We start from the raw sequence: 12,980 nt of genomic DNA, 5'->3' as shown, positions 1-12,980 counted from the left end.
CAGATATTTAATGGTGACTTTGTGGACCGTGGCTCCTTCTCCGTAGAAGTGATCCTCACCCTTTTCGGCTTTAAGCTCCTGTACCCGGATCACTTTCACCTACTTCGAGGTGAGTCAGGAGGCTGCAGGGTCTGGGGTGATTATGGGGCCGTTGGCGGGGCACTTACTTTCCCTGCTATGAGCCTCTATTTCCTTCTTTATAAAGCAAGGATAATAGTTGCAGCCATGTTTATTTTGTGGATTCACCAAGATCACACACAGGGCTGCCTTATAAGATTGAGCAGGCTGTGCACTGCACAGTAGCATCACACTGAGGGGCAGCATTCACATCACAGACAGTGTAGGTGTGTATGTTATCATGACCATTTTCCAGCAGATGGCAGTCAAGGGTCTTGAGGAAGGGGGACCTTTTTTTTAATTTGCACAAGGGCATGAAACAAGCTCTTGGGTGGTCCTAATCAGGCAATAATGTCAAGCTGAATAACTGAATGAGGGTTTTGTTAACATGAAATGTGATCATTCTTAGGAAGGGAGTTTCCTTCCTTTATACCCTCACCTCAGCCTAAAGACTAGGGCTTTAAGCGTCTTCCCAGAGGAGGAAGGGAAGATTCCTACAAACCAGAAAAAGAAAGTGGCCCTGCCCTGACACTTGCTTCTCTATGCACACTCCCCCTAGAAGAGGCAGAGGCGCCTCCATGGAAAGGAAAGGGGCCTGAGTTGTGGGGTGGGAGGGCAGGAGAATTATATTACTTATTTCCCACCAAGAGAAATGTAAAAAAAAAATTTTTTTTTAATGAAAACCCCAAAAATGATGGGACAGGGTTGGGTCATCTTTGAGAGGAGAGGAGGTAGAGAGGTCACCGGAAGGCTGCAGGCTCCACTTCTGTGTACCTCGGTCTTGTCTGCACAGTGGGAGTTGTGGTAGTATTAGCCTTCCAGGGCTGTTGTACAGATTCCTTCTATCCTTCAGTTCGACTGAAGTCTCCTGAGCACCACTGGGTGCTTGCTCCCCACGGGGTCCCCGGAGTAGTACAGGGGCAGGCATTTTGCAAGTGCTACAGGTGAATTTTGTGTTAGAAGGTGGGAGGTGCTCTAGCATGGGAGGAAGCAGGGAGGGAGAACTGGGGACGAGGTGGGAGGCTGCTTACTTGTCCCCACTACCCCAGGCCCAGGGAGGGAAGAGTGAGGTGGTGCCAGCGAAGCGGGGGCACAGTGTGGGGCCTGGCCACAGCAGATGCTCTGCAAATGAGCTCATGTTTTGTTGAGATCCTCCCACAGGTACCTCCAGCCTGGAAGGCACCATGTGGGAAGCCAAGGCCCAGAGAGGCAGGGGACACACACATGGCTCAGGGTCAGGACAGAGCCCAGGCCTTGGCCACTTCCTTGGCAATGGAGCTGTTAGTACAGGTCTGGACCTTGAAGCCCTTGTGGCTGTGAGCCTGTGGACGCTTCTCAGCCTCAGTTTGCTCCTCCAGAAAATGGGCTGAAAACTGTCCACACTTCATTGGGTTTCTGTGAAGGGCCAGTGAGTTGATGCGTGAACATTGTGGGCTTGGGGACTGCCAGCCGCCAGTGGACAATCCTCCCTGCGTCCCTGGGCCTGTACCTGCGGGCATCCGGGCAGGGGAATGCTGGTGGACATGGATGCTGAGGATTCTCTTCTGTCCCATTGTTGGCCAGGCAACCACGAGACAGACAACATGAACCAGATCTATGGATTCGAGGGCGAGGTGAAGGCCAAGTACACAGCCCAGATGTACGAGCTCTTCAGCGAGGTGTTTGAGTGGCTCCCGTTGGCCCAGTGCATCAATGGCAAAGTGCTGGTGAGGATGGAGCATGGACCTCACCACACGTGGGCAGACGTGCTGTGGAAGTGGGCCAGGGGCTGGGGATGGCTGGCTCCTACCCTCACGGTGGCCATCCTCTCCCCAACTCCCCAGATCATGCATGGAGGCTTGTTTAGTGAAGACGGCGTCACCCTGGATGATATCCGGAAGATTGAACGGAACCGGCAACCCCCTGATTCAGGTGAGTGGGGCAGGGCCAGGTGGGCAGCTCCTTACCTCCTGGGGCCTCAGTGTCTCCAGCAGAGAGAAATCACCTGGGCCAGATTTGAACTGCCACTACTATCCTGCCATGATGAGCTTTGCATCCTTGGCTAGGAGCGGCCAGTCTGAGCCTCAGTTTCCCCACCTGTAACTTTGGCCAGTGTACTCCCTTGTGAGGCCTTGCTGGCAGGAGAGCATTAGCGTCCACAGTGCGGGCTGGGGCCATGGTGAGCACTGAGCACACACCCGTCATAGATTTACCCATCAGTTCAACTGCTGACCCAGTGAGTGAGGTGTTCAACCCATTCTAGTGATGGGGACAGCCTGCAGCATGTTCACACATGCACACACACACAGTGTACGTGTTAGGGGAGGAGGACATGGATAGGGTGGGGTGGTGATGGGTGGTCAGGGAGGTGACATTTGAGCTGACACTACAGGAGAAAGAGGGGCCTTCTGGGCACACAACCTGGGAAGTGCATTCCAGGCTTGCACAGGGAGAACGTGGTGGGTGGGAGGAACAGCAGACAATCGTGGGTGGGCAGAGTTGTGCTGTGAGGGCTGATGTTGGGCTAGAGGTTAACCGGGGCCAGATCCTGCAGAGCCCTGCAGGCCTCAGTGAGGAACCTGGTCTTTGTTCCTAGGGCATTGGGGAGCCACAGAGGGCTTTGAGCAGGAGAAGGACCTGATCTGAAGTGGGGTGTTCAAAGCTCCATCTGGCTTCAGGGCCATAATGGATCAAATGGGGTCTGGAGGGGAGATCAGTGGGGAGATGGGCTGGCTCAGAATCACGGCTCACATGCCGTGAGGTCCCCAGCCCTGTCCACAGTGATGTCCCCTGCCCGATCCCCACTCAGGTTGTTATGTGTGGTGGGAGCCAGGTGGTGGCCTGTGAATGCCCGTCCCCAGGGAGGTGGACAGTCCCTGACATTCCCTCCACTCCCCACCAGGTCCCATGTGTGACCTGCTCTGGTCAGATCCGCAGCCTCAGGTGAGTCTATGGGAAAAGGGTGTGGAGATGGGGGTCCAATGCCAGCAGGTAGGGGCTGGTGCTGAATGGGTTGGGAGGACTGACAGTCACCCTGAACCCCCATCTCTACCTGCCCACCCCCAGAACGGACGCTCAGTCAGCAAACGGGGAGTGAGCTGCCAGTTTGGGCCCGATGTCACCAAGGCCTTCCTGGAGGAGAACCACCTGGACTACATCATCCGCAGCCACGAGGTCAAGGCTGAGGGCTATGAGGTGGCACACAGTGGCCGCTGCGTCACCGTCTTTTCCGCCCCCAACTACTGGTGCGTCCCTGCCTTCCCCACCCCTGGTTTCTCTCTCCAGTCCACAAGATTTGCTCTGTTTTTGTTTTTAACTTTCTGTGGTGGAAAATTTCAGAGGTACGAAAGAGTAAGTAATACAGTGTGATGAACGCCCATGTACCCATCACGCAGCTCCCACAGTCACCAGCTAGGTCACTCTGTCACCAGCTAGGCGCTAAGCAGCTTGCCCCACTGTGGGCTATTTAAAAGCAAACCCCAAGCATTAATCTTCTTCCACCAAAACCCCAGGATGTTTCTAAAACGAAGAACTTTTTTCCTTTTCTTAACATAACCATAATACTATTGTCACACCTTTAAAAGAGGAGTAGCAATTCCTTGCTATCACCTAAATCCAGCCAGAGTTCCATTTCCACTCCCACCCGTCTCTCTTAAATGTGTTTTTTCAGTTGACTTCTTCCTCAACCCCCTGCCCCATTTATTCGTTGAAGAAACCAGGCCACATGGCCTGTAAAGTTGCCTGAACCCTGGACTAGTCTAACTGTATCCCCATGGTGCCATTTGATGCACCCCTTAGTGCCCTGTACCTCCTGGTGAGGTGATCAGGTCTTGAGTCTAGTGTTGGTGAAAGTTCCCCTGCACATGGCTGTGTGCCCCCGCCCCCCACCGCTTTTTGCATGGTGGCCTCTGCTTGCCTGTCTGTCCCTCCCTGCTCCCACTACTCCCTTACCTCCACCCTCTGTTTCCCTCATCGCCCCTCCTCCTGCCTGTGTTCTCTGGGCCCCTCTTTGGTCTGGATTCCTCTCTTTTTCCCATCCCTGTCTCTGTCCATCTGTGTCCTTGGTTCTCTCCATGTCCCTCGGCTTTCTCCATATCTCTGTCCATGTCTGTCATGGCTCTGTCTCTCTCCGTCCCTCTTTCCCTTCTGCCTGGCCCTTTGTTCTCTTAACCCCCAGCCCCACCCAGCCCCTGATCACACAGCCACTCTGCTCTTATCCCTGCAGCGATCAGATGGGGAACAAAGCCGCCTACATCCACCTTCAGGGCTCCGACCTGCGGCCCCAGTTCCACCAGTTCACAGCAGTGGTGAGTCCCCCTCAAATCCCCTGTCCTTCCTGGCTGGGCCTGGGGAGGGAGAGGCTGAGCGGCCTGGCCAAAGCGGTGGGGTGGATTCTACATCCAGGTGCTCAGAGGGTCCCCCTGAAGCCGGTTCTTGTCTGACTCTGTGTCCATCTTATCTGCCTCTGGCTCCGCAGCCTCACCCCAACGTCAAGCCCATGGCATATGCCAACACGCTGCTGCAGCTGGGAATGATGTGAGGCAACGGCGGCCTGTGTCTTGGGGCCCCTCCACCCCCACCCGACCCCAGGCCCAGGCTGGGGGCAGAGCAGGCCCCGCCCCAGGGCAACGTTGGACCCCCTTTTACTTTGTAAAGTTTGTATTTATTCCCCTTTAGGTTCGCAGAGGGGGTGGGGGCAGAGTCAGGGGCCGGCCAGAGGGTCTGCTTCCTGGATAAAGAGGAAGGAGCTGGCGAAGCTGGGGTTGGGGGCACAGCCCGGGCATTCTGGAGGGAGGCCAGCCTCGGGGCAAGATGGGGCCAAGCGGCACCCTGCTCCCCTCAATGCGTGGCTCCTCCCCCGCTAAAGCAATAGGGCCCTGCCATAGGAAGACCCCCGGAAAGAGGGTCATCAGGGAGGCCTCGCCTGCATCCCCCTCCTGGTAGCCCCAGGGTGGGGCTAGGCTGGGGCCCACCCCCTTCCCCAGCTATTTTATGTCTGTAATTAAATATGTTAAAATAAAGTCATTATTGTATGTCAGCTTGTCTTGGGCGGTGGAGCTGCTGTAGCTGCCAGGGTTGGGGCAAACATCTCAGGAGATGTAAGGGATCGGGGAACCACTCAGTCCCTCTTGCCTTGTCTTACTGGATGTCTTGGAGCTGGACTGGCCACACTCAGGGTGACCCCCAAGTTGTCCCTGTGTGTACCTGACATAGTGGGCTCCTGAGGGAGAGTCCTGCCGCCTGGGATGGAAAGTGTCCCATCCACAGTGCATCTCACACACAGGGAGACAAAGCCCAGATTGGGCCAGTGAGGCCAGCTGGAGCAAAAGCTGTAGGAAGCTCCTCATCCTTCCTTCTGCCTGACCCTCAAGCATGTATTCAGCCAGCGCTGCTCTGTGCCGACCCCACCCTCTGTGGCTTGTGGTCCACCAGGCAGATTCCTTTCACGGTAGGCACAACATTGGTTCCTGACATCACACGATGAGGCCGATCTTTCCAGTCACCAAAGGAGACCAGAGAAATTTTCTACTACTCCCCCATTTATTCTCTATCAAAGGTAATGTTGAATACCATTCAGGCTGTACCACCTGACCTTGCTCCCTTGGAGAGATTTCTCTTTTCAAGTCAGAGTTCTAGATCCACCTTTTTCCAGGTAGACCTGGAGCTAGGGGATTGCCTGTGGGCAATTGATACTTGGAGGGTGGAGTCCAGTGAGCAGTGGGACCCTGTTGGTGGCCTCCCGGGAGCTATTGCAGTCCTGGTCTGTTTGGATATCTGGGAGGCACTTCTCTAAGGCCAGGCAGCATGGCAGTAAGTGGTCTACTTCCTGGGGGGTGCACACGGGGGTTTAGAGTATCTTGAGAAAAACAGGCACGAGTCCCAGTTTGCTGATGCCATTCATTTCCTGTGAGAAAGACAGACAGGAGCAATGATGGAGGTCCTACAGGGGGCATCAGGCCTCAGATGGAATTGAGCTCAATGAGAAGATGCAGTATTCTCAGGCTGACTAGGCATTGTGGTTCTCTTTCGCTACTGCAGTTCAGGAAGTACCCCAGACCACTCTTATGTTCAGTGTGCTGGAAGGACTTACAGAACTTGGAAAGATCTTTATCCTCATGGTTTGGGTTTATTACAGTGAAAGGATGGAGACTGAAATCAGAAAAGGGAAGGCACAGGATGGAGTCCAGGAGAGAACAGGTGCAATCTTTCAGCGTCTTCTCCCAGTGCTGTGGTGTGGGTAGCACTTATTTTTTCCAACAGTGATGTGCACAACACGGATTGGAATGTTGCCCAGTAGGGAAGCTCTCCCGAGCCTTGGCGTCCAGGGTTTTTATCACATCTTCCTAGCCCACACGGCTGACTGTTGTCTCCAGAGAGACTCCAAGGCCCCCACCGGAAGTCACATCACTGGCATAGACTGTGTGATGTGGCCCAAGGTCCCAAATAAACAAAGACGCTCTTATGAGGGAAGATATGCCAAGAGCTTACAGGTGACCTCCCAGGAGCCAAACTTGTTTGGGCAAAATTAATCCTTTACCTAAGACTCCCAGGTTTAAAAAAATGTACTGCTGTCTTCAGTCTCATGATCAACTGGGCTTGGCTATGCAGTTCTCACATCAGGTCTTAGGCATTTGTGGTCATGTGGCATCTGGGGCTGGAGTCACTTGAAACCTGTCCCAGTCGGACATCCACAATGGCTCACTCTCATGATCGGCAGTTGGTGCTGCCTCTGAGCTGGGCTGTCCTTGGGGCTCCTGACGCATACCCTCCGTGTTGCTTGTGCTTCTCACAACATCGTAGCTGGTCTCACCAGGGAGCATCCTAATTGCCCTAGGGGAAGCCACTGGACTATGACATAGTCTTGGACATCACAACACATCACTTCCACCAGGTTCTGTCCAGCAAGTCACTGAGGCCAACTTCAATTCAAGGGGTGGAGACATAGATCCACCTCCTGTTGCTGGGAGTGGCAGGACCCTCCATCCTTGGAGGATGCAGTTTGCCACGCCAGACCTCACTGAGATCCACTGTGACACCCTTACGGAGGAAGTCATTTATTTATTCTAATTTATGATTAAATGTACTGTTTGCTCCCCAAATGCCTGGAATTAACATTGAACACCTAGATGCAATTTCTCCTGTAAAAAGAGGCACACAGCATTTCATCTACCAGCTGCTTGGCTTTATCTGTGAAGGCCAAGTCAATTTCAGATTGCATGCTGCTGGCATTCCTCATAAAACCCTGTGTTTCATGTTTCTTTAACTTTTTAAACAAAAAGTTGCAAGAAAGGTACAAAGAACAACTGTATACTCTTTACCTAAATTCACCTAGTTTGAAATATTTTGTCCCAATTGATTGCTGGTATGCACTGTGTGTGCACGTGTGTGTGTACATCTGTACGTACACACTTTTTTCCTGAACCGTTTGAGAGTGACTTGGGTGGCAGATGTCATGGCCCTTAACCCCTAACTACGTCAGTGTGTTTTCCTAAGACTAAAGGCACTCTCACATCACCACATCACAGGTATCCACTCGTAAATCTAACCTTGATATGATATTTGCATTTATGTCAACTGATTGCAGTCCAGTTGTATCAGGTGACCCAATAATGTCCTTTCTTGCATTTAGTTGTCTTGTCTCTTTAGTTTCCTTTCATCTGGGACATTTCCTCAGCCTCTCTGTCTTTTATGACATGACATTTGTGAAGAATGCCATCCCTCCCCCATCCCCTTTGTTTAAAGAATGTTCATTTGGGGTTGTTTCTTCATGATTTGTGTCTGGTTGGATCTCCAGCTGGAACAACACATGTGCAACCTACTAAAAGGCCTTGTGCTTGTGATACATGTTCCACACACTTTCCTCCCAGTCTTTCTTTTTTTGTGGTAAAAAGCACATACCATAAAGTCTGCCATCTAAACCATTTTAAAGTAAATATCCCAGACTGTCTTTTACCTTTAGACTTTAATTGTGGTTTCGCCATGCAAAAATTTATTTTTATGAAGTCAAATGTATCAATTTTTCTTTCATTGCGGCTGGCTTCTGAGTCAGAATGCCTTTCCCTACACCAGGTTTCAAGGAAATTCCCTTAGGTTTTCTTCTGGTGTTTGTATGGTTTCCTTCCTTACAGCTAGATCTCCAGTCTATTTGGAGTTTATTCTGGTACATGGTGTGAGAAACAGATCTAATTTTACCTTTTTCCAAGTTGCTATTGGAGGAAGTTTTTAAATGAGAAGAGAAAGGAGATGCTCTAAGGGATGTGGGAAGTTACAGTGATCAATATCTTGAAAAAGTTTATTGTCTTAACAAAAAAAGTCAAGAACAAAGGAAATCAGAAGGTACACCCACAACAAGAAGTAAAACCATAAATGAACTAGCACAATGGAGGAGGGTTGGGGGAAGACAGAAAGGACATGAGATGGAGGAAAAGTATTTGTTGGGGGAATGTCTCAGTAAGTCGATAACTTTTAAGGAATCAATAGGGATAAATATAATGCATAGGCGTCTGAGGTTAGAGGCAGTTAGTTCAACAAAAGAAAGCACCCTAACTTCTAAAAGGGAGTTTGGCTGAGAGATGTCCATGAAAGCAGGTAATTAATACTCAGGGCTGTAATAATCGGGGGACACCCTCTGTTAGAATTTGGGTCAAGAACATCAAGCTGGGGACATGGAAGGCACACGGGGAGGTGGGAGAGATGCCGAGGTCAGGTGTAGACACTGAGTAATGGTGTCAGAGGCTGCTGGAGGGTCTTGTGATCTGTGCAGCAGCAGATGTGAAGGTCCCTAGAGTCATGGGTGTGAACAAGGGGACCCCAAGAGCCCCCTGTTTTAGTCCATTTTGTGTTGCTTTAACAGAAACACCTGAGACTGGGTAATTTATAAAGGAAAGCGGTTTATTTGGCTTACGATTCTGGGACAGCTGCATCTGGCACAGGCCTCAGGCTGTTTCTACTCATGGCAGAAAGTGGCAGGCAGCTGGCGGGTACAAGCAGATCACATGGCGAGAGGAAGCAAGAGAGAGAGAGAAGGTGCCAGGGTTTTTTTAAGCAACGAGCTCTTGTGGGAACTAATAGAGCGAAAACTCACTCATTAATGCCCCCTCCCCCAGGCAGAGCATTAATCCATTCATGAGGGACCCGCCTCCATGATTCAATCAGTTTCCAACACTGCCACATTGGGGATCAAATTTCCACATGAGCTTTGGAGGGGACGACACATCCAAATTCCATGACCCCCCTTATCCACAAAGGCTATGAAGGAAAGCCAGATAGCCAGGAGGGTAGTCTCACAAGTCCTCACCCTGCCAACCAGGCGGACCAAGGCAGCTGACCAACTGAAGGGAGCTGAGACCAGCAGGCAGCCAGGACCTAGAGTTCTCTCTGTCTTTCTCTTGGTACCTTTCAAGCTGTCTTCTCTTCCCCCGCACTCCACCTGTCATAGGCCATGCTTGGGTCACAGGTCCATACTCTGGCTAGCAGGGGCAGGCAGAGAGGGGATATCAGGTGCTGGCAGCCAAAGGGACATGCCCACCACCCCCCCTCCCAGCTCTGTGCCTGACAGATGAGAAAACTGAGCCTGTGGTTCTCTCCTCTGTTCAAAACCCTCCTGTGGCTCCTGTCTCAATAGCCCAAAGGATGAGGGGAGCCAGGTTGAGGAATTTGGACACCTGGACGTGGGCAGGAGAGTTCAAGCCCAAGGGTACCAGGAGGTGTGGGGCAAGGACCCATCTTGGGATGAGTGAAGGGGCAGTGTCAAATGCCCTAGGGCCTCATGCTTTGCGGCCGGTGCTTTAGAAACTGGAGGCCATGGAGCAATTAGAGCCCTCATACATTCCTGGGGGGAAGCAGAATGGTGCAGCCACTGTGGGAAACTGCCTGTTAATTCCTCAAGAAATTAAACAGAACTATGACTCCTCAGTCTATTCCCAACATACAGCAATTCCACTGGTAGGTGTAGACCCCAAAGGAAGAAGAACAGGTGTTCAAACAAAAACTTCTACACAGATATTCATATCAGCACTACGCATAGCTAAAAGGCAGAAACAACCCGAACGTCCATCAACAAATAAATGCATTTTAGAAGTGTGCTCTGTCCATACAATGGAATACTATTCAGCCAGAAAAAGGAATGAAGTTTGGTACAGGCTATAACATGAAAGTTGAAAACATTACCCTAAAGCAAAGAAGCTAGATATGAGGTCACATTATATGATTCCATTTACATTTGACTCTTGAACAACACAGGTTTGAACTGCACAGCCCTCTGTACACCCGAGTTTCACATTCACGGATTTAACCAACACTGGATGTAAAATTCTCAGGATGTGAAACCTGCATAAACTGAGTGCCTACTTTTCATATCCACAGGTCCTGCAGGGCCAATTGCAGGACTTGAATATCCTTGGGTAGGATGCAGACGTAGGTGGAAGGAAGTCAGGCAGACCAGCAGTGCCAGGGGACACCATTCTCACATCTTAAGACTTATTTAAGGGCTGGCTCTTTGTTCAGTTGGTTAAAGTGCCTCCTTGTAATACCAAGGTCAAGGTTTCAGATGCCCATACTGACCAGGTACCAAAAAAGAAAAAAAAAAAAAAAAAGACTTAAGACTTACTTAAGACTCTGTAAATCAAGCTGAGAAAGCTTTAAATGTTCCTACCATGTCTACATTTGAAAACAATTTGGAGGGTAGCTTAGTCTTGATAAGCAAGAATCCTCCAGCAGACAGGATGAGGGCAGAGAAAACACAGCCAAGTTTTGTTTCGTTTTTAACAGGGATCAAACCCTGAATATTGGTCATAGCCAAGTTTAAATTAAAGAGTTACCTGTGGCCATAGTCACTGTGGGAAATAGTCTGGCAGTCCCTCTGGAAGTTCAACATAGACTTTCCATCTCTTATGGGCTGAATTGTTACCACCACCCCCACCCCTACCCCATCCCACAAATTCTTACGTGAAGTCTTACCTCCCAGTACTTCAGAATGTGACTGGAGAATTGGTCTTTCAAGAGGTACTTAAGATAAAATGAGGTCACCTGGGTGGGCCCTAATCCAATCTGACTGGTGACCTTATAAGTAGAGAAAATTAGGACACAGACACAGAGGGACCACATGAAGACAAAGGGAGAAGATGGCCATCTACAGGCCGAGGAGAGAGAGACCTCAGAAGACACCAACTCTACTCACACACTGATTTTGGACTCTGGCCTCCAGAATTGTGAGAAAATAAATTTCTGTTTAAGCCACCCAGTCTGTAGTACTTTGTAACGCCAGCCTTTGGTGTGTAGGATGCTATTCGTGTGGTAGTGACGGCTGTCAGAATCACTTATGTTAAAAACCCTGACAAATGGAGCCAGAGAAGGCCATGAGGTGAGGGTTCTCATGCACAGAAGCTTGATTCAAGAACTATCACAAAAGACTCTGCAAAACCATAATCTTGCACAAAGGCCGACACAATCCTACACACACGGAAAAAAATACCGTGAAGACATTTGCCTAGTAAGTGCCTGTCCAGAACTGGCCTGGTGCCACCCTTGTTACTGATCCTCGTAGCCAAGCACGATTATCTCAGAACAATTATGTCATCCTCCTCATTTTTCCTTTAAAATCCTTGTCTTCTTTTACCTCCCTGAATATGCAGTTTACTATGGCACATGTGTTCTCATGGCAACACCCATTCCCGAATAAATATCGGAAGGTTGAGCTTGCCCCTGTCCACCCACACTTCCCTGTCCTTGACCTTGGTTTAATCACTACAGGTCTTTTCTCAGAATAAGCTTTTCCTACCTGTTCCATCTGAGATCTTCTTTCCTCTCAGGTCTGTGTCCTATACTCCCTCCCACTTTAAATGAAACACGAATATTTACAGAAAATGCAAGTCCCCTAGGACAATGGACTTAAAATTTTATTTTGTTTTCCTGCCCCCTAAAAGTGTTTTTAAAAATGATCTCTCCCACCATATCTAAATATTTTTGTTAAGTTGAAAAAAAATATTTCTTTTAAATAGGAGGGAGAAAATGCATACAACATTTTCTATGATGACTTTACTTACTCAATTTACTGACTAAGATGGTTTGATTATTGTTGATGGGTATGAATGACTGTACCAGACACATTCCCCTGTAACTTATTTTTTCCCATTTGCCAGTGCTGTGGGGCCCGGCTCACATTTTTTAGAAGTCAGTCACACACCAGTTCATAGGGTTGATAGGCAGTAATTAAACAGTTGTGGTTAAACAGCTGTTTGGGTGATTAATATTACCAGCTGGAACTGGGTTTATCTTGATCACGACTGTATCCATCAACCACGGGTGCTCTGTTGGATGGATGGATGGATGGGTGGGTGGATGGCAGAAATATTGCTGCAAAGGCTGCCTGGAGTAGCTAAGTCTGGGGTTTGAAGTCTAAGTGAATCTGTGCCCACTTCATGTCCCGCCCTTCCCAGATGTATGGGCTTGGCAAAGACCCCACTGCGGTTCCCCAGACCAACTCTCAGCTTGCTTATCTGGACAATGAGGATATTAATAGCATTATCCAGCTTTTGCATTTCTCCAGCCACACAGATATAAAGCGATGGCTCCTTGTTACTTAATTTTGTCATTCTCTAATTTTGACGATTTTGAGCACCTAATCAGTGCATCTGAGCTTTTGTTGTGTCCCCTCTTCTAAATTGCCCATTCATATTGTTGCCCGTTTTTGTATTGTGCTTGCCTTCTTATTCTCCTTGATTTGCGTGTGAACTGGATCAATTTCTCATGATGGTAACCCCAGCATTTAGAAATTTGCAGCTATCTTCTTCCATTCTCCTCTCTTTACTTTGTCAGTGGTGACATATTCCACAAAAACACTTAAATTATGATACAATCAAATTCACCCGTTTTATGCCCAATGG

General features: G+C 49.5%; 1 protein-coding gene across 1 annotated transcript in view; it reads left to right on the top strand.

The window, feature by feature from the left end:
• The window catches only part of PPP5C (protein phosphatase 5 catalytic subunit), a 31,047-nt gene extending 25,913 nt beyond the window's left edge, over positions 1 to 5,134 (top strand). The window contains exons 7-13 of the mRNA XM_063110735.1: positions 4 to 109; positions 1,681 to 1,823; positions 1,941 to 2,028; positions 2,999 to 3,039; positions 3,163 to 3,341; positions 4,322 to 4,403; positions 4,574 to 5,134. Coding sequence (XP_062966805.1) covers positions 4 to 109; positions 1,681 to 1,823; positions 1,941 to 2,028; positions 2,999 to 3,039; positions 3,163 to 3,341; positions 4,322 to 4,403; positions 4,574 to 4,636 — 702 coding nt within the window. The 3' untranslated portion in view covers positions 4,637 to 5,134. The remainder of the gene's footprint in view (positions 1 to 3; positions 110 to 1,680; positions 1,824 to 1,940; positions 2,029 to 2,998; positions 3,040 to 3,162; positions 3,342 to 4,321; positions 4,404 to 4,573) is intronic.
• The last annotated feature ends 7,846 nt before the right edge of the window (positions 5,135 to 12,980 follow it).

This window comes from Cynocephalus volans, chromosome 10 (genome assembly GCF_027409185.1).
Source record: "Cynocephalus volans isolate mCynVol1 chromosome 10, mCynVol1.pri, whole genome shotgun sequence".
NCBI lineage: Eukaryota > Metazoa > Chordata > Mammalia > Dermoptera > Cynocephalidae > Cynocephalus > Cynocephalus volans.
The sequence above is the reverse complement of the archived record's forward strand: the minus strand, read 5'-3'. Positions and strand labels throughout refer to the sequence as shown.